At 32.5% G+C, this 23,502-nt stretch overlaps 1 protein-coding gene and 1 non-coding gene across 2 annotated transcripts; one reads left to right on the forward strand and one right to left on the reverse strand.

Annotated features, from left to right (window-relative positions):
- Positions 1-7,046: 7,046 nt before the first annotated feature.
- Positions 7,047-7,118, forward strand: Trnaa-cgc (transfer RNA alanine (anticodon CGC)). Its single transcript has one exon. It is a non-coding gene; the product is annotated as a tRNA-Ala (tRNA).
- A 1,729-nt stretch (positions 7,119-8,847) lies between these two features.
- Positions 8,848-22,223, reverse strand: LOC126775535 (apyrase-like). Its single transcript, XM_050497550.1, has 11 exons — positions 22,023-22,223; positions 19,733-19,955; positions 16,815-17,012; positions 15,541-15,671; positions 14,494-14,644; positions 13,781-13,907; positions 11,643-11,800; positions 10,841-10,919; positions 10,434-10,592; positions 9,914-10,068; positions 8,848-9,514 (listed from the first exon to the last, which is right to left on the reverse strand). The coding sequence occupies exons 1-11, from the start codon at positions 22,145-22,147 to the stop codon at positions 9,389-9,391; spliced, it is 1,632 nt and encodes a 543-aa protein (XP_050353507.1). The 5' UTR covers positions 22,148-22,223; the 3' UTR covers positions 8,848-9,388.
- Positions 22,224-23,502: the final 1,279 nt, after the last annotated feature.

Raw genomic sequence — 23,502 nt, forward strand, 5'->3', positions numbered from 1 at the left:
AAATTGGCATTGAGGTACCATCCCAAACATCAAGCAAAAGTGTAACAAACTTGTTAAACGTTAAGCAAATAATTATTTCGTCCTTTTATAATACGATACTTTAAACCATGAGTTATTTTATCCGTATTTTAAGCTATTTTTAACTAATCTGTACAGATTTTTTTAATAATTTCAATTTCTTCTTAAAACAAAATCAGATGGCTTAACGCGATGCTCCGCTAGTGCCAGTAACAGGCTTTTACATAAACACGCCGTAATATACCTCAATTCATGAACATTATACAAATCATCTTCATCACACAGATAATAATAAATAATTTATAATTTAAAAACTTTAGCGCCAAAATAACATTCTTTTTTTTTAATTGACTTTCATTTTATCTCGAAGTAATCTACACGCTTGCATTGAAATTCTTTTATCATTAACTTGTTATATACTATAAATTTTATTAGTAATATGATAATACACAATTATATAAATATGAATTGTTTTACTTTAATACGTAAGAGAATTTTATAAATTACTGGAATTAGATAAGAACTCCCATAATCTTGATACGTATGCTTATTTCATCAAAAGGTATAGCAATATTTTATCATACTGTGTAATGTAGTTAAGCGTACTAGCGGGCCATTTTTATCTCGCTTATAAAAAGCATTTACGCATTTCTTCAACATGAAGTGGAGGGATATTTGAACTTCACCGACGCCGAGTGCAGCGCCGACCTTGGGGAAGAGCGAGAGGCGCGATCACTTAAAATTAAATTTTAAGTTGAAGTCGAAATTTTTTGACTTTTTTTATATCCACCTTCATGCAAAAATTTGATAATATGGCTATATCCTAGCCTGATTACCTTATATGATTAATTCGATGACGAGTTTATCTATGAAAACACATAAGAAAATAGTAACCTATACACAGAAAAGTATTGAATTATTTTCTCAATCTTTTCGTACAATTTTATGTGACTAATACATTTATACTAATACAATTAAGGTCCAGACGCTTTTCCGAGGAACTAAAAGTTCTCGTTTTTAGAAAACCTGTTTATCTAATTTTAGTTTTTTCGCGATCATTACTATGACATTAATCTTCCAGACGACGACTACTCATATTACGAGAATTTGGCGTACAATAACTACCGAAATATTACGGAAAAACATAAATGAAATATTACGGTCAATAAATATCAAAGTACGAAGTATGAAGAAATATACAAAAAAAAGATCCATAATTAAATTTTCAAGAATAGAAACCGAAATTATTATTTTCACAAAATATAATGTAGCAAATCATAATGTGAAAGTAGAATAAATAAATAAAGAAATTCATATAGCGTTCGAAACAAACACAGCCACGGTCAACGAACACGGCCGTTAATTTTGTGGCACAGAGGAAAACATGAATAAAACAATCAACAATACATTCTGGATTAATAAACCTAAATTATCGTATATTACACCGACGACGGGGATGATGCGGCGGTGAAACTGGAGAAGATGCACCGATGGCAACAACAAAGAAGGTTCTAGACTATAACCTTATAGTGGCGATGATAGAGACGACCCATAATGGACAGGCTAGCTGAACACAATCCAGAACAGCCTAGCAACCCAGAACCAAAGAAAGCAAAAAAATTTTACAATCCAAAAATGTTTATTGTGATGCTGCCTGGTACACGAATTTGATGAAATTTGGTATGAAGCAAGCTTGAACCCCAAGGCGAAACATTGATTACTTTTTATACCTAATACCTGACGTCTAAAAATAAGGGCAAATCCGCCGGTGAAAACTAGTCGTTTATAAAAATCAATAAATATATCGAAGGCATGCTAATCCAATGCGTGACTATGCCGCACTTAAAACGTCTGTTTTCTGTAAGAATTCTTCAGCATCTTCCTCGATATGATGGTTCATCGTTATCTTTGTCCGTATCATAATATCAAATTAAACCTTGCCGCTTTAACTCAAAAATACAAGATCTTTTCTAATTTTATGTCCAATACGTATAACGGAAAACGTATTTGCCATTCCTATTGTCATTTGTTCGTATGGAAAATGTAACGAACGACATGAATGGAATCTCACGAAGACAATTGAACAAAGAATTGTAATAGAAATATCACACTTACGGAGTCAGTTCGCGCTTGTCGTATAATAACGTCAGTTATACTGTAACGTTAGATGTTATGCTTTGCGATATTAAGAACTATGAAATGAGATGAGAGTCAAAAATGTCCTATGGAATTATCCTGGGAAAACTTACTTCACAAGTGTAATTAATAAAGTATGTAGAATCAAAAATAATTTAAATATATTTTTTTTAATCTTAAAAATATAACATACACAAAAATTGTATTGCGAAGCTTATGTTATAAACGATTTCTTCCAACCACCCTGGAGTGTGTGTAACATAAGTGTGTATTTAAATAAACTGATGTATGTATATATTATATACTTTACTTTTACTTGGCGATACCTATCGAGATTGCACAAACAATCTCGATAGGTTTTACCCACTCATCAGATATACTGCCGCCAAACAACAATATTTAGTATTGATGCTATCTTAGTGCCCAAGTTTGGTGGCTCTTGGCGCTTTAAGGAACGGTTAATATTTCTTACAGTGCCAATGTCTATTGGAGGTGATGAACAGTTACCAGGGCAATTTTCCCGTCCTTTTATTAATTTTATAAAATTAATAAAATAAATACAATCATAGAAATTTGGACTGCCAATGATACCATAATTTAATAATAAATATTAATATAATTAAGTTTTCTTTTTGTTCCTATATTATATTCAATGTCATTACATACAGATAAGCTAGCTCTCAGCATTGATTTGATCGCATACATATACAGATTTATATAATATAAGATTATGTAATATAACTTCCAGTCCTAACTTCGTTGCCCTTACCAGATCCAAATTAAATCATCCTGAGACCCAATCCTGAGACACAAAAAACACATCAAAATTAGTAGTGACGTTTAGGCGTTATGGAAGACTGATATACATATGACTGATATATACTACTGATATTATTTACGAAATATTTACATATAACTGCTCCCGTGACCTATGGGTTATTTGATGTCTACATTTTTTATACTATATTGGTTAATGTCTATAGATAGTTTGAGAAAAGCAACAGTGCTTTTCTCAAAGTTGATGGTATATAGTATTCTCTCTTAAGCCATTAGCCATTTAGCCATTATATAGCTCGTTAGACCATTGATATTTTTAGTTTGATATTATAAATATTATACTAACAATTTAAAAGTCTATACGCGTGTTTCTGAACTTATTCAAGAAACTCGTCTAATATTTAGTGAACTGCAGGTCTATCAATTAATATTAGAAGGCTAGGACCAGGCTCAATGCTGGAAACATATTTTGACGTCAAAGATTAATTATGACATTATTGCATTCGATCTGAGTATATTTAATTTGATATTTTATAAAGTAATTTAACTTTTTAATTTAATAGTACATTAAACAAAGAACAATGACAAATATTAGTTATAAAAATATATTTTATAACAATAATTAACACATTCTCTTTTAGTATTTAAAATGAAAAAGGAAATTGTCAATAGCTGCTAGTAAGTAAAATGTACTTTAATATTTTTACGTTCTGTGTTTGCATCTACTAGGATTCAATTAATTGTGTTAAGGTTTGTACCAACTAATTTATTTTATTATAGTTTTGCGAGTAAAATAAATAAGCAAAAACATATAATCTATAGTAAGACTAGTCTCAAATTCAAAAAAAGCATAGTTCTATATTTCAAACAAATCAAATTATATCTAGCATTCTTTCTAATATTATAAATGGAAAATTGAGTTTATTTATTTCTTTATTGGTTACACTTTTACATTATGAAATTTTGCATACACGTTTTCAGGGGTACCGAAAAGGACATAGCGTACCAAACACCTCCTCCCTCCCCTCCATTTACTAATAACCCATAGGAACCCATAAGAAAGCGTTCGATTTTTTTTTCTTTCAAAGACAAGAATACAAATAAACCCATCTTTCCAGCAACATTTTCAAAGGCTGAAATAAAACGGCAACGGCGTCTGTATCAAAGAAGTCTTCTAACCTGTGGATAATCTTACTATTTAATGGATTCGTAGTCACTTTTTAAACAATTTTATGTTAACAGAAAATATAATATATACAGCTGAACTATCATATTGGACAAGACGATATAAATATATCATATTTTTAAAATTATCAAATGTAATTCTAAATCAATTAATCGTACTTGTAATTTTATTTTGTCCGTCAATGATTTTTGTCCCAAATACGATTAAGTTATGACACGAATACGCGACCAAAATAAATCACGAACTTAATTATAAATAGTTATCATACGTTTTCTTTGTTGAGTTGTCTTTCAAGGTCGTACATTTCATGATGAATTAAAATCATTTACTTCGCAAGTTCAACGATAGCCACAAATATATTATACAATAAAGTATGTAAATATAATAGTCAAAATATAGAAGCCATGTAATAACATAAAAAATAGGTATGCAAACAGGCAATGATAATGGATTAGCGCTCTCTACCACCTAAATGCACTGTAAGGAATATTAACCACCATTATATTGTCAAGACACCACTAACATTGGCCACTTAGATGTTATGTCCCTTGTGCTTGTAGTAACACTGGCTCGCTCACACTTAAAACAAGACCAGAACAGTTTTTTATTACTGTTTGGCGGAAGAATGATGTGTGGGTAGTACCTACCCAAACGAGCTCGTAAAAAGCCGTACAACCAAGTTAAATCTGTCTCAAGAACAAAATCTTTTTTCAATATAAATAAACATTACTTATTAAGAGAGCCGTGAAAGCCTAAAGGTTAGGAAACGTGCATCTTAACCGATAATTCCGAATTCATACCCCAGCAAGCACTAACACATCCAACCCGCATAGGAGCAGCGTAGCTATGTAAGTTTCAAACCACATTTACAAACTGTTATTTTTTAGTGTTTTTTTATGACGTTGTTTTAAATAGAAATTCAAACATATAAATATATAAAAATACTTTCTCTGCATTCTCTGCCAGTCAACTTTCATATTCAGAAGAGTCATAACTGCCAATGCTTAAAAATAATATAATATAACAAACACAACACATACTAAGTAAATAAATAAATAATAAAATGAATTTCTTCCGTACCGATTTTAGCTACGGCGGGCATTCTCAAGAGATATTAGCTAACTACGCAGGATATATATAGTGCACCTGTGTTTGCGCAAACACTTACATGGAAGATATATGAGTAAAACAATATAATATAATAATGTGTGTGATTGTTAGAATTTTGTCTATTTGTCTGATTATCTGCTTGTCTGTTTATCTGTGTGTTTGTGCACGCTAATCTTAGAAACGGCTTAACGGATTTGAGTGCGGTAACTAATGTATTGTGGCTAACTTTATTTAAAATTTTGTGTTTGTTTTATTTCAATCGGCTTATATATAATAAAGTTATGTCAACTTAAAGAGTCACGTCGAACATTTATTCGATACAATTGTTATAAAATAACTGTTCTTCCAATGTAAAGTCAGATCCGAAAAACTGAGATCAATAAGATCAATCATATTAATAGGAAGCAGCTTATGCTGGTGTATGTCGATTGTCTTAATATGTTTATCTTTTAAGGGTGACTATAACCTTTTCATTTCGGTCGTTTTTCATAAAATATTAATTCTTATGAAAGATATCGATCATAGACTATTTTTTGTACTTTTTATAGCTTTGTCATATTAATACAACGGGTATTTGTGTAGGTTGTTTGAAAATACTCATATATACATACGTATTTATTTTCGGTTTGTAAATAACTTTGTAAGTTAAAGGCTATAGGGTAGGTATTTCGTTTCGTTGCCGCATATATGTTTTTTCATTGTTTTGTTAAATTTATACTTAGTCGATTAGTTTGACAAGTGAAGCAAAGCCTGAAATATATACAAATAAAAATTAAAAATAGTACAAATCGTGACCGCGTGGAATGGTGACAAGAGTGCTAGCAGTATTTCCCCTATGAATTCAATTCAACAATTCCGATTCTCTGGGCGAAAAATGAACCAGTTAGTTAGTTGATAATAAGTACTAATAAAAAAACAGATTTACGTTTTAATTTTAAAAGGATACCATTTCCTGTGAAGGTATCGTTTGCGGTTACAATAAATAAAGCACTGGAAAAGTGATTCAAGAATGTCGGAATAGATTTAAGGTAATGATGTTTTTCTCATGTATGATTCCAAGTGTATGTTGCCTTATATGCGGAAAACCCGAATAAATACTAAAATCCCACGAAAATAAAACTAAATATGTTGTATATACTGAAATATTATAAGTCTGCTCTTAGTGATTTCTTAAAGTTATACGTAGGTGAAACCGCAGGTACAGCTAGTTTTATAATATTATCATTATCAAGCCAAGCGATCAATGCACATGCGATAAAACATGTCACAAATAACAAATATCTTATAAAAGAAAATAGAAAGAAAGTAACAGCCTGTTAATGCTGTGGGACAGCTGGGCTAAGGCCTCCTCTCCGTTTTGAGGAGAAGGTTTGGAGCTTATTCCATCACGCTGCTCCAATACGGGTTGGTAATACACATGTGGCAGAATTTCAATGAAATTAGACACATGCAGGTTTCCTAGCGATGTTTTTCTTCACCGTCAAGCACGGGATGAATTATAAACACAAATTAAGCACATGAATTCAGTGGTGCTTGCCCGGGTTTGAACCCACGATCATCGATTAAGATTCACGCGTTCTAACCACTAGGCCATCTCGGCCTAATAAGATAATATAAGTATTATCTTTTAAACTACAGCTCTAAAGTGTAAATGGCAAATATTATCAGAACACAAATTTACTTATCTGCTAAAGTTTATTCATAATAGACCAACGAGGCAGTCAGCCGTATATAACAGTATGTATAATATATAAAATAATATATATATAATATCGATAATGTGTATAAAGTATCTGTTATTTTCATCGTACTTCCTGTCGGGGGTGTAACTCAGTGGTAGAGTGTCTGCTTCGCATGCTGAAAGTCCTGGGTTCAAATCCCAGCACCTCCACACTAGGCTTACACGACCACCGTTTTGTATTTTCTTGAGTAACCAAGTTAATAGCGATGAGCAATAAATATTGACTTTTTGTATGTATTTTTCTCATTTATTTTAGAAAGGACATCTTTGCCTAAAGTTATAACCCAATTCTTAGCTTTGTCAATGCACTGCACGCAAAAAAGTCTTGTGTCCATTGATGTTCTCAATTTCGCTTATTTGTTGAATATTTTTTCAATGTAGAATATGACTTTATTTCAGATAAAAACATTATTTAACAAAGTACATAAAATACACATACTTTGTAGGAGAATCTAAAAATATAAAGATAGCTTAGACAAAAGCAGTCGGAAAGTGTTAGATTTAGTTCATAAAATAACAATGTAAATTATAAATTCAATTCAACGTTTACAGTTTTTTTTTATCTGTTTTTAAATAACATGAAATAGTTATTTTCGTAACCAAAATTCATTTATTATATTCTTCAATTCTATAAATCTATACAACAATTGTTTACATTATGACCTTGTCTACAAACGAAATCGACAACAGCTGCGTGACCTTGTCTAGACCCAATACAATTCTAATGATAGCAATACAGTCAGGTACTCTCGCTTAATAAACTTGATGCAATGCAGTATGCAAACTACTGCACTAAATGTGTTCATAGAAGCCCTATGAACTTCACTAAAAGTTAGAAGAAGAATAACTTTCCCGCGCTTGATTAAAAACTGAATAACTGCTACCGAATCGATCTTAATTTGATTTCAGAATTGTGCGGGTATAGAAATATCACCCAATATTATAAAACAAAGTCTCCCCGCTGCGTATGCTGAATTTTCATACGGTTTACACCAATAGACGGATTGAGTCATGAGGAAGATTTAAGTGTATAATTCTTTAAAGATTTTTGTAATTTGGCTGAACATGACGATGATTGTTGAAGATGTCGGAAAACAACAACTGAGAGCATCACTGGGCAGCGTCTCGTAAACCAATAGTTATATGCATTACGATATAAATGTATTATATCGATATTGTACATCGACCCTTATTCTCCCCGTGCGAGGCCGGGATGAGGGTAGCTAGTACGACATATATATGCATTACATGTACTGGTGTATTAATTACCATTATGTATACATTTTATGAAATTTATGAATTCAATTGTTTTTCTGACAGATTATCAATACCGCGTAATGTATTTCAAACAGAATATTATATATTCAAGTATATACTTACGACTATAGTTGTAGTTACTACTTGCATTGAGTTACTTGTTTTAGTGCCATGAAAAAGGCGTAAGGAATTAAAAGAAGAAAAAATTCAGTTAAGTTAAACAAATGCAAGGACGCTTACAGAAGCGTACAAATTATGAAAATATATATTAAAGTATTATTAATTAGTTAGTAAGTAACAGCCTGTGAATGTCCCACTACTGGGCTAAGTTCCTTTTTTTGGTTTTGAGGAGAAGGTTTGAAGTTTATTCCACCACGTTGCTCCACTGGCAGAATTTCAATAAAATTAGACACATGCAGGTTTCCTCACGATGTTTTCCTTCACCGCTAAGCTCGAGATGAATTATAAACACAAATTAAGCACATGAAATTAAAGTATACTTATACATATATATTTTCACGTGAGTCCTATTTACAAATTTACCAACTAAATTGAAACATCTTTCGAAATAAAACTTAACGACAATTTTTATTTAATTGCTTTTAATTCATTAATATATTTTCAAATCTTTATACTAAATCAATAACTTTTACGTAGACATTTCCGAGATCAAACATTTTATATCATGATTGTTATTAATTTAATTGATTCAACATATCAATATTCTTAGTATATAAAGAAACCATTATATTTCATGCATTGTAAAAATTACAATAGACAGCTCAACTGTAGCTTTTTAATAATAAAATTATTTTAAAATAGGCAAAGATAAAATAGTGTAAAACTTTTTACAGTACCGATTTTCTTTTTTCTTTTTTGTTTGGTAGTTGTATTATAGCTAGTGTTTATTTTATTATAGATTTTACTATACCATTTAATCGACCACTAGGCGAAAACTAATTTATTTAAATTGTCTCAATTTATGAAAATAAACATTAAAATATATTCTGTTATTTTTTTAATCTGTATTAAGTTATTATTAGTTGGAACTTAATTGATTTTCGATTTGTATATTTTGTATTTTCTTAGTATTATGTATTATATATTTATTTGTTTCCTGAATAAATATATAGTGTATTTATTTTAACGTTATTATCTGTGACTTATTTATTAATTACTATTCTGTTATCTTTTGTCACATTTATTGGAGTGTGTTTCTTGATATAATTTTCAATAATTTTCTGATCACGTCCGACTACTTCAACGTTCCTTTTTCCATTTTTAAACATCTGAAATTAAAAAATATATATACCGTCAATAAATATAACATCTTAGGAATAACTCTATTGACGGCTCCATACAATAATCCAGTATTCGCGAAACTGAAAGTATTTTACAGGAAAAAAACATGTATTAGTTAACTCTTTTCAACACATTATTATTATGACAACACTGACGTGTAAAATGATAGCAATTAATTTCATACAATTTGTAGTTATAATATCAACACTCGCATGATTGAAACAGTTTAGTATTTTGTACGTAATTTGAACATTCACAATTCATACAGTATATTCGTTGGGGATTTGGCAATTACATAATTCTTTTATTTACTTTGCGTATATTTACGTACACGTGTTATAATTGGCAACGAGCCGTTTGGAATTACATATTTGCACAATCCTTACCGTAAATCCATCACCGCCATCAGCTAAATAAGCTGGTACGATCAGGTGGTAAAAAGCTTCAGGATCTAATGGCACATCAGACTTCTCGTGGCCAACGGTCACTGAGGTCACTCTTTGCCCTTCTGGTTTTGACACATTGTATGTCACTCGTAAACCTTGAACGAATGAAAAAATATATATTAATTGTCTTAAGTTTTCTTTCTTAAATATAAAAATTCATTTTTTATTTTTTTATTTAATAATTTAAAAATACTGTCCTGAATGAATGAACGAATGGATGAATTTATAGCCTCTATCACATGGGGTGATGTGAGGATTGTCTAAATGCCTAAACAGATTTGGGGTGTTGCCTAAATTGCAGTGAAAAGTTACGTTGAAATATATTATAAACTCACATACATAAATACATGAACCCAGAAAACATTACACTCCTATTTTGGATACTCGAGTCAAAAACATCTTAACCGTTAAGCACTTTAAATAATTTATACAGAAATAACATATTTAAAAGGTATCATACCTGACAGCTGCAAAACATAAGGTCCCTTGAATGGTGTCATCTCCCAGGGCTCGGAAACACTTCGTTCGAGGGCAAGCAACACGTCTTTGCCTTGTAATTCGAATGATTGTATGCGATCGTTGAACGGCAACAGTTCGAATATTACACCTTTGGTTATGTCTACAACATAACATATAATAGTAATAAGTGCTGTATTTAATTTGTAATCGGTAGGTAGACTGACAAATGATCTAACGCCCGTAGACATTGGTGCTGTAAGAAATATTTAACATTGCTTATAATACCAATGCGCCACCAACCTTGAGTAATGTTATGTGCATTGTTAAAGCGGTGGAATATATGATGCACAAAGCCCTACCACAAAGTTAAACGGTTGCAATCTATTACCCATCCATTGTAATACTTACTACCACTCGGAATAGTAGACTTGATATTACCGCGTTGAATAAATGATATGTAATTGATATCAGATCGTAGCGTCTTTCCCTGAAATCAAAACACAATATACAGCTGTAAACTGTTGTTACTGTTAGTAAATTGTCTGGTTGGATACCATTAGCACCGTACTACCCAGGCACCATTTAATCCACCGCCAAACATCACATCTTTGAGTTGTTTTAATCCGCTTTTAAAGGTGAGTGATCCAATGCATTGAAAGTACAAAGGACATACAATTTTTGATCAAGTAATTGATGGCATATTAAAATGTTCATTTAATATTTTACAAGAATTAAATATATATATAATACGTTTATTCCAACCAAATTTGGTTATTAAGTTAAACAGATTTAAGTACCGTTTCAAAGTAACGTGATTTTATTTTTACATTTTTTAGGCCGAAGCCGGTATTTATGTTGAAACTATGATAATGTCCCCATGACCGATTTTAATCAAGGCGGTCCCGAGTGGTGAATAGCCAACTATGTAGGAAATTTATTGTATTGTATTTGTATCGTATATACAATTATGTATGTCGATGTGTGTTAGTATTATTTATTCAATTTAATATTATTGTTTTTTTATGTACATTTCATATTACACGTCTACTACAACATTCCATTGATGTTTTGATGTTGGCTGAAACATATGAGCTTTAAGCCTTCTGTACAATTTAGTTTTGCTGTACAATAAAGTATATAAAAAGTAATACTAATCAAGTGTGTGCGTAAACACATACACTGACTCTTATAATAATATTAAAATACTTACAAATTCAGTTAAAGAATCAACCAAAAGATCGCCGAGAGCGCACTCCCCGAAGACACACTTTTCAAAATATAATGTAGTTTTACTCTCTCCAATGATTTCTTGCTCCGCTTGGTGGACCATCTCCGCATACGGCGCCAGGCGGGCTTTAATGGCTTCGTCTTAATAATCATGAAAATCAAAATATTATTTATTAAAATCGTTCTTTTATTCTGACAATTAGTAAGTAAATGTATTGCTTCTATAATTAATGAATGATTTAATTCAAAATTACGAGCCAGTTGGCCTGGTTGGTAGAAACTTGCCTTTCACGCCGAAGATTGTGGATACGATTCCCACCCAGGACAGACATTTGTGTGCATGAACACGTCTGTTTATCCTGAGTCTGGGTGTAATTATCTATGTAAGTATGTATTTACAAAAGAAAAGTAGTATACTGATATCCTATATCAGTTGTTTGGCTGCCTTAGTACAAGCTCTGCTTCATTTAGGATCAAATGGCCGTGTGTGAATAATGTCCCAGGATATTTTTATTATTTTAACATTGTCTTTTATACTAGTCTAAGATACTATAAAGTAAGACTCGCTCCGGGTCTTACTTGGCGCACAGGTTGTCCATTGCCGTACAGTTTTAAAACGCGGCGTGTATTATGGGCAGCTTTGCGTCGGGTGGGGATGGGGGATACTTTTTTAAATTTTACTTAAAAAAAGGTCATTAATCAAATTATTAATTTTAAGTACGTGAATTTAATAAATTTATTATAATTTAAAAAAAAAAACAATTAATAAAAGTACTTTATTTCAATTCACACAGATACTATATACTATATATTCGATTTTCATCAAAAACAAGTCAATGAAGTTGATCAAAAATAGTGAAATAAAGTTAACATTATTACCAGTGTTGGTCCGTGATTTAGCTAGGCAACCCATTTGCTATGTATATATAGATTTATCAATGTACATATTGTCTAAAGATATATACTTTATAATAAGCAATAAGTACAGTCAGATGAGGGTATATATTACTAATAACGTATCTCGTTCTATATACAAGTAATTATAGATCTCGTATGGAAATAAGCTAATAGGCTTTGCTTCTGTCTATATACTGTTAATAAACTCTTATCATTGATGTTATTTTTAAAATAACACTTAAATTGATAACTACACAAATAAAATCGAATCACAAACTGTATTACGTAATATTTCATATTCGCGTATCACTTTATATTTGACGCAGAGGAAATTATCTTACAGTACGCAACTTCTCGATTACTTAAAACGACTATCACGATTTTATGTTATTTTGTTATAATTTATAATATTTCGTCACTCAATTTTAACTTAAAATCACTTTACGAGTATGTCTAATGTTTTCTATTTACTAACATCAAATCTAAATCAAGTATCTATACTAATATTATAAAGCGGATAAGTTTGTTTATTTAATACCCCAATCATTGAGAAACGACTATAATATAGCAGGTACATATATCAAGGGACATGAACAATTAACGCAGGTGGAACTGCGCGCAAGAGCAAGTATTGAATCATAATTGAACTATTAAGATATGATAATGAAGAAATAACTGGGGTCAAGTTCATGATATAAACCTTATAAATATTAAGAATTATTTATGCAAAATACATTATTCTATTTTTATAAGTGTAAACAAAATGGCAATTCGGAGTAAAATGTTGCCCTTTATTAAAATAATAATATAATTGTTTTAATCTGTAAAAATATTAACAAATCAAATTCTTTCAAGACTAGGAATGAGCGTAGGACTGCCCAAGTATAGTGTGTGCGCAAACACAAGTGCACTGCCTATTCCGTTACTCATAATCTGATAGAAAATCCACAAATCCGACACCACCGAAAAGAGTTCAGGCGCATAATGAAACAATAAGTTATTTGTGAGACACGGAAGTGTACTGCCCAATTCCAAAATCAGGGCTACTATTGAGAAATTTTATTGGCTCGAACAGTGGTTTGAATCCAGGATCCAGGAGGTATTGAAAAGTCAATATGTATATTAATAAAATAAAAAACAAATAATTTACGCAAAACGAAATGGGAAAACGAAAAAACCAGATATCGAATATAATATAGCTAATTTAATTATTATCATAAATACCTTCGGGTACAGATCGATCCAGAAACACGGGACCCCCATTCCAGTCCACGTAGTCACCGCGAAAATCGAAATAAACAATCAGACTTCCCATATACTTGGTAAAAGCTGAAGCTTGAACTATCAACACCTAAAAGTAAAATTTTATTACAAAGTAACCTGGTGGCTTTCTGCAAGCCCGTCTGGGTAGAAACTACCCACGCATCACGTATTCTACCGCCAAACAACATTACTTGGTGTTGTTGTGTTGCGGTTGGAAAGGTGGGTGATCCAGTGTAACTAAATGCGCAGGGACATAACATCTTAATACCCAAAGTTGGTGGCCAATGTCACAATGTATATGGGCGATGGTGATCACTTACCATCCGCTTACATATATTTAAAAACTCCTGCGACTAGTTAATAAAATATATGCGAATCTGAAAACACTTGTAAAGACGTTATATATAGAAACGTAACACTTAGGCATAACTATGTTACGGTTTGGCGAGTGAGGCAATGTAATTTATAGGATCAAGAGACATGACACTATATTATTGGCACGGTCACGGTCTAAGAGTTGGTATATATTATTAGTGTCTGAAGGTGACGTAATATTTTAATACTTGCATTAGATGGAAGTGAAAAAAGAGAAAATAAATACAGAATATTGCTTAAAACAAATGAGAAAGGACGATAGGCCTTTCACTCAGACCTTGTTTTCGATAGAAGCATACCTTATGTTTTTTGTTAGCGCTCGTCTCAACGAAGACAGGATACGGTCCTGCCACCTCTTCACCGCTCGGCGCTGCACCGTTCCATAACAAAGAGTGAGTATGTCCGCCTACTATTATATCTATATATTCGCCATAATCACGGGCGAGTTCTCTGAAAATATTACCTCGTATATAAAGACATCATTTTTATCGTACAATGAAACAAAAAACCAGCGTAGTTAAATAGTTCAAATCAAACCAAATCAAAACATTTTCATCTGTTATAGTTATCGGCTTTGCCCGCCTGTTAGAAAGCCGGCATATGTTATATATTTATATTATAAATGCCAAAATCTTTGTTAAGCTTTTACGTCTTAGCTATTTTACCAGTCATTATTAAATTTGGTATAAACGTTGTAATGGGTATAGAAAAGGACGTAGACTACATAACATCACTCTCCACCGCACGCTGGTAAAGTATAGATTAAATAACTTTTAGAAGTACTCACGAATCGTTACGGAACGTAAATTCCGAAAAAAAATTATGTAAACATACAACTATATTAATTTCTACATGAAATCTAGTAATAATTCAATCCATGTATATTAACAGACTTATATAATACCTATTCTGATACAGACTTAGGCTTTACTTTTAATTAGATTCTGTTTTATAAGAGATTTTTGTTATCTATAGATGTGATAACGCAGTAGAAACCGCGTGTGGGCACGTTGAATAAATTTATCAAAATATTTGCGTGATATGGCTATAAAAAATAGTAAAAGTACACAAAATATTTTTTTTGTCTGATAACGGTTTACACAGATAGATTAAGCTCAGCTCAGGATCAACATTTAGGTTTTGTTTCATTGAAATCGTATCACAGCGAAAAAAGTTATTATTTATAGAAACAACAGTTTTGTTTCTATAAACTTTGTCGCGGCCAAAGTAGTTTTTAATAAGAAATATATACATTTTATTTAAAGGGAAAACATTTTTTAATGTTACAACCTGGTGAATTTACTGTAGTTGGGATAAAGTTAAGATAATTCCGCGATAATACTCACTTATCTACGTCAAGGCCGCAATGCGAGAGAACAATTATTATATCAACTCCCATGTCGTTTAGCGCTTTAGCTTCCCGTTTCACAGCCTCACGTGGATCGGTGAACTCCACGTTACCCGTCGTAGATAATATCTGAAATTCAATGAAATGCTTTAATGAAAAAATGGCCAGACATTCTGTTGACATCCAGACTGTTGCGCGTCGAATGTCAGGCCATTGGGCCTGAGGATATTGCGCGTCAAATTTTTATTACGTTTCTCACTTAAAACTTCATGACAAATGAGAAAAGTCAAAAGTAACTTGTTGCTAAGTTGCAGATGCAGATTCGGTAATTAAATTTTTTTTTAAACATATGTTCCCGCCATAATATTAGACGAAGAGCATGACTATTAAGCTGTCTAGCCCCCTATCTGCCGCCGCGCTCTACTCCCGAATATTTTATTAACATCAACATAGTTTCAACTATGTCTTTATTTATTTTACATATTATTGTATTTATTACTTTCTTTAATTATATATTCATTAAATAAAACCATCAATTTGGATTAATTTCACATCATACGCATTACAGCGTGGTGGAGGTGCTCCAGTGTCAGCCAACTTTTTTCATTATATTTGATAAATACTTAAGTAAATTTTAATAACAACTTATTTACTATCATTAATGTGTATTTGCTTAAACATAGTTAATGTTACGACAGACAAATAGCAAAGATAAGTTTATCTTCATTATCAAATCAAGTCAAAGTTGAATGTTCATATAGATTCCACGTGAAAATGTGTGGTTAGGTGATTCCTATAGCATTTCGCTTTTGGGTGTTAAGTAGCTAATGTCTTCTTATGTACCTTTTACAACGTGAATAAAATATCATGATGATCGGTTAAAGAGTTTAAACATGAAAGTGTAACAAACTCACTTTTCCATTTATAATATTAGTTAGGATTTCCTCGATCGTTGAGGCCGCAGATACCGAGGACATGAGTTCAAATCCCAGCTTAGGCCAATAAAAACTTATTAAGTTTTTCTGTCGAAAATTCTCAGTAGCAGCCCGGGGTCTTAAAGTTGGAAGTGTTCATTTCCGTGCCTCGGGAAGCACGTAAGACCGTTGGTCCTGTGTCTGAACTCTTTCCGGTCGTGTTGGGTTACCATTCCATGGGATTATGAGAGTGAGGGAATAGATAGTACACCTGTGTTTGCGCACACACTTGTGCACTATAATATGTCCTGCGCAGTTGGCTAATCTCTATTGTGTCATCAAAATAAATTTTACCCACCTTTGTGTCTGTTGTTATAAGACCTATGATGCCTATTTTCCTCTTCTTACGTTCAATAATTACGTGTGGTTTGTAGAGGCCTTGTAAGACTGGTTCTTTGCTGGTATCCATGTTAGCTGCTATAACTGGCGCTTTCAGAGCCCTGAGATATGGAGCCAAGCCTTGGGGTCCATCATCAAACTCGTGGTTGCCAATTGCCTGTATAAAAGAATGATTTTTTATATATATATATATTCGCACAGGTTATAAAAGGAGGGGAAACGTGAGCTGGTAAAGAATTCCATTTTTTTGTGGTGCGATAAAGAAGAGTTGCCAAATTTCTACAACAATAACACTTTTTCAATCTAAAACTTATATAAATTTTTTTATAGCATAGGAAGACGGACGAGCATTTGGTCCACCTGATGGTAAGTGGTCACCAATGCGCCACCAACCTTGGGAACTAAGATTTTATGTACCTTGTGCCTGTTAATTATACTGGCTCATTCATTCTTCAAACTGGAACACAACAATATCAAGTACTGCTATTTTGCGGTAGAATATCTGATGAGTGGGATTCGCAATTTTAATTTAAGTCAGGATCACGATTATGACGTGTTGTTTTCAGCATGTATAATACCACTGCATCTAAACTCGTGTGTATCGTAGAACCACCTTTTTTTTGGATAGCGCATGCGTCTATAGTTTATACCATTAGCCAAATAAACAACAATACTTCTGCTGTCGTAAAACGTGTCGTGCTATCCCTATTAATGATTAGTAATATAAGCTTAAACTCCTAATAAATGTGACTATTTTATTTACAACCTACAATTGTCCAGCTGAGCTAAGGCATCCCTCTTATTTTGAAAAGACTGTTTGAAGCTTTCTCCACCACGTCGCTCCATTACAAGTTGGCGTATACCTACCTATGTGGCAGACTTTCATTCGACATAATATACAGGTTTCCTCGTAATGTATTCCATCTCAGGCGATTATTATAAACATAAATTAAGCATGTGCACATTTCGTGTTGTTTGCTTGGTTTGAACTTGCAGTCATCGGTTAAGACACACGTGTTTTCAACAACAAATAAATATTTTATTCTTATATAATATAACATATATATTGATATGAAAATGGTTTAATAATTTTTAAAGGATAAATGTATTTAATAAGGTTATTCCCACAATTTACAACTAAATTACATAATAACCTGGACTATTACGCAATTTAAGAACGGAAACGTATTACATTATGTATTCAGTGTATCAAAAGTGTATTGTGATTTATCTATCATACAATATGTACAGCTTACTATAAGTATAATGCACCTTAAGCACACATCATTAAGGTGCAATATCGTTTAAATATTTTTAAGACGATCGAAGGTGCTCTATCTTTTTATATGACCGGACAAAGCCAATATGCTATTTTTAAGTCATACTTGAATATGCACTAGTAATATATATATATATATATACTCTTAACTACAACTTGTATACATATTATTTGTGCGCTTACTTGATTTTAATGGCTTTGTTTCTGTTCCTGTATAATTACAATCCTTTTCACCACATATGTATATCTAAGGTATATTTATTTGTAAAGCTTTTTTTTCATTATAAATATCATCATAACAATCGTAAAAAATTAATTTAAAAAACTGCAAAGGTTTTGCTCTGCATAAATTATTGTCTCAGATATATTATATAGAAGATATAAATTGTGACATGAGGGAGTATCAGAGTATGAGTGGTGTATTCCTGGAGATATTTTATAACCATTAATATTCCTTTATCTAAGATGAATTTGTATTTATTATTCCTTTATATTTTCTCGATTACATTTCGGTAAACAAAATTATAATACAAATAAATAAATTGTGTAACAGTGCAAAGTTGCTTAATATGCAACAGGCGGCGTCAGAGCGTCACGGTAGCATACGCAAGAGATCTCGTGGCGCTCCTCGTTAAGACGGAAAGGGTACCGCTGGTTTTTTTAGTAGGTATTCCGGTGTTCCCAGCTCAGCCCTATATAACCCCTCACGGGACACAGTGTATGTGGGTAAACTCGGAATGCGGTGTATCTGTACCCATCACCGACAGTATTTACCTTCTAGGAGTTACCTTAACATCCAAACTCAACTTTGGGCAATGCATTGAATCCAAAGCTAAAACTGCTGGCAAAAAACTTGGGATCCTCAATAAGGTCAAACAGTACTTCACACCGGAGCAGCTTCTGACCATATATCAAGCTCAAGTCAGATCGTGCATAGAGTACTGCAGCTATTTATGGGACGGCTCTGCTAATTACCAGCTTGAAGCTTTGGATTCAGTGGATCGTCATGCTAGAAGGCTCATTGGTGACCAGACACTGGTGGCAAAACTCCAGACCTTGGAACACCGTCGTAAGGTTGCCTGTCTGTCGGTTTTCTACAGAATATATTTCGGAGAGTGTGCCCAGGAACTATTTAATTTGGTTCCTCCGTCACCTTTTTACCATAGAACTGCGAGGCATCGTAAAGATCTGCACCCGTACGTTGTTGATGTATCTAAGACACGTACGAAACGATTTGCTTCCTCGTTTCTGATACGCACCACTAAGATCTGGAATAACCTCCCAACCTTCGTTTTTCCCACCACCTACAATATGGGTACCTTCAAGTCTAGAGTGAATAGGCATCTTCTAGGCAAGCGCGCTCCATCTTAGACTATATCATCACTTTCCATCAGGTGTGATAACAGACAAGCGCAAGCTTATATATTAAAAAAAATCGGATTATTAGACTTAATAGAGAGAACAAATACACTAGCGCATATACTTACGCAATATAATATGTCCTGCATAACGGGCTAGTCTCTCTAGAGAATGACCGCCGTAGTTAAATTCGGTCAGGATGACGTCAAAATCGTACCTTTAAATTAAATGATACTTACATGAGCATCATGCGGCAGCAAATTCATGAACTCCTGTGTGACATTCCACTTCAAGAGGGTATACCAATAAGTCCCTTGAAAACTATCACCAGCGTTTAGGAGTATTGCATCTGGTTTCATTTTCCTCAACATCTCAATCTTTTTATACAGACGAGGAAATCCGCCAAGGCAGGAGTAATTGTTGTACCGACATGTCGGCGTATCCACTGAAGTTTCTTCAAACCTAAAATAATTGCTTGTAAAAGTTAATTCATTCATTTAATTAAATCGATTTTAAAGAGCACACTTTGGAAATAAATGGATTGCCTCCAGGCAGATTAAAATATAAATAATAACTATAATAGAAATAATGTTTATACTATATACTACGTTACTTTCGCAGGTTCTTCTAAAGTATGAGGTGTTTCTTTCCGTATTCACGATTGACATTAAAAAAAAAGTGCAACGCTTTTTAATTGTATATATGAATATTATTAAAATATACACACATATTTTCTTTACCTTTTAACTTATTAAAGAAGTTTTAATTTTGTACAATCCTAAGAGATTCTAAGATCCTAGAGAGATAATAGCTATTACTTCTTAGAATTCATTATTTTAATATAACGTTATTTAACGAATAATTAGTAAAACAGTGGGACACAAGACAGTGGGAGATCATAATATATTTGCTGTTAAAAACCGAAGTTATCAAATTCAAAAATCAAAATACTTTATTCAACATTGAAGCATTACACCATTACACTTGTGTATTGATTTTAATTATCAGTTTATTATAATTATCATTTCCGACCCGGATCTCGTTTAAATGTTGTGTTTAAAAACATTTTTTTTCACATTTATGCAAAGATATGATAGACGAATACCAGCGTTGTTTGTCTTTGAAGTGTGGAACAAATTCTTTTTTTTTATTTCGTAATTTTTTTCTAGCAAGACTATTATAATATCGGATGTAAACTACTGTCATAATATAACAAAGCCATTAAATATATAAGATAGGTGAGACAACATTCACTATCACACATACACAGACAGCACTCACACACAAGCATCTTACTTAAGACAAAAATAAGCTTGGGTTATTTTTAGCAAGAAATCGTGTTTTGCCTTTCACGTAATATGTGATACAACTTTGTTCCGAACAAAATAAAACGTCACAACAAAAAACGCTTATAAAAATCCGAGCACCAATGACTTTTCATTTGCATGAAGCAAATTTTATAATTCATCTCGTGACGAGGTGAAAAACATCGTGAATAAATCATCAATGTTGGATAAAATTCTGTCATTTATGTTTCCCCTAACCTGCATTGGATTAGCGTGGCATAACCTGTATATATATATATCTTTTGTCTTGTTTATTTAAATGATTAAAGATATTAGGATGACACTATAGACAAGTTAGTACTTTTTAATGATTTGAAATACAAACAAACACATAACACTACTAGTCGTGAGTAAAAAGTTATATTTAGTAGAAAAACACGCCTTTGTCTATGTACTTGCTGTTTAATTAAGTAATAGTTTAGTAGTAGGTTAGTAGGGTTTTATGCAACAAAACTGTACTGTTGTATTCAAACAGCAATACTGGACTGTTGTATTCCCGTTTCAAGGGTAAATGAGCCACTGTTACCACAAGCATAAGCGACATAATGTTTTAGTTCTCTAATTTGGAGGTATATTGACGGTGAACAGGATTGTTAATATTTCTTATAGAGCATATGACTATGGGCGATGATACGACGCCTAACCATCATTTGCCCTATTTGCCAATCAGCCTATTTATTTTGATTTTAAATAAAGCAAATGCGTCTTAACTCGATGGTTTCATAGTAGGCATTGTGACGTTCCACTAATCACAGCCTTGATTTAAAATTGATAATTAGAAGAAGATTAAAACCGACTTCCTAGATTTGTGTACTACTAATTACTTAATGTCAGTAGACCTTATTATTAACATGAAAATTAAATATTTACAATGAGAAGTAAAAATAAAAAATCACAAAGATATGTACTTTTGTGACTGTATTTTTTCTTTTGGAATTTTACTCTCAAACTCACGTTATACCTTAGTTACCATGGCAACTAGAGTAACATTTCTTTTAATAATATTCATTAATATGTCATCACATTTATTATTTACAAGTTTTACACACGCCTTTTTATATTTTAGTTATTAAATTTAAGACACAATTGATTTTGATTTAAAATCATTACTTTTTATTTTATATTGCTAACAAGAAATTACGCGAAACCCAAGAAAGTTTTTAAATATTTAAACAAAACTTACCTTGCATGAAAATCGTTGTAATGAATTATGTCAAGTTCGTACAATCCTTCGAAGGGCAAAGCGAATGTTAAAACAACACCGAATATAAAATGAAACTGCAATATTTTAAATACCATCGAATGCATATTGAAATTTTAATAAATTATTGCATATAATCAAATACTTGAAACGACGTTCATTCGGAGACGTCTAGACGCTCACTCAATCGAATACAAACTGAATAAGTTGATTATCTGACAGTGAATTGAATCAATTGATGAGTAATGCTTCGGCTACACTATCGGGCTTCAGCGTTTCGCGTTATAGCGACGAAAGTAACGAAAACATTCGTCAAACGCAACACCAGACATCAAAGTTCGTTAAAACAGCGAGGAGACCTTAAGCGTGTGACACATCGACTGCACCTAGCATGTTGAATGCTATTTGTAAAACCTTTAATTAAAAGGCCTTTTAGTTTTTTTTTTAACTTATTTATTTCTCAGAGTTGTTTTGAAAGTGAGAGGATATGTTTGTCCGATCATCACGTCTAAACGACCAATTAGTTCAATAGCACTACTTCATAATCCTTTAAAACTCGACAATTATATTATAGATAGGACTTCAAACCTACTACCACCACCACATATTCGTTATTTTACTACATCTTTGAAAGGACATGGGCTTTTTTAGCTAGCCCGGTGAATAATCACCTTGTGTAGTCATTAACTTTTGAAGATATCATATATAGTATAGTAACAGCTTGTGAATGTCCCACTGCTTAGCCAAGGCCTCCTCTCCCAATTGAGGAGAAGATATGGAGCTTATTTCACCACACTGCTCCAGTGTGGGTTGGTGGAATACACATGTGGCAGAAATTCAGTGAAATTCGACACATGCAGGTTTCCTAACGATGTTTTCCTTTACCGTAAAGCACGAGATGAATTATCACGAATTAAGCACATGAAAACTCATGAAAACTCAATCAACAACACCACTTCACGCGTTCTTACCACTGGGCCATTATTATTATTATTAAATAACTTTATTGCACACTCACAACGAAAAAAGAAAAGACAAACACAAGTAAAAAAAAAAGGAAAACAAAAGTTCAAGAGAAGCCATGTTATATAAATAAAATTGTGGACCTCAACATGATGCGTGCAAGGGCGGTCTTATCACACAAGTAGTGATCTCGTCCAGACAACCCTGCATTAAGATGCTGGCAGGACCTAACGGGCGAATGCATTGTACATACATATACATAAATGTAAACAATACATACACAAAGATACATATATACCTTTATAAACCATACAACATATATCAATACATATATACATAAATACATACATACATATATCTATTTACAATACAAACATTTATAACATTAAGAGTGGACAGATGAAGTGTGAAGGAAGTAGATAGGTTACAGAGATAGGTAATAGTTTTTAGTACGAATTTTGAAGATAGAAATTGAAGAGGATTGACGGATATCTGATGG

This window comes from Nymphalis io, chromosome 18 (genome assembly GCF_905147045.1).
Source record: "Nymphalis io chromosome 18, ilAglIoxx1.1, whole genome shotgun sequence".
NCBI classification, from domain to species: domain Eukaryota; kingdom Metazoa; phylum Arthropoda; class Insecta; order Lepidoptera; family Nymphalidae; genus Nymphalis; species Nymphalis io.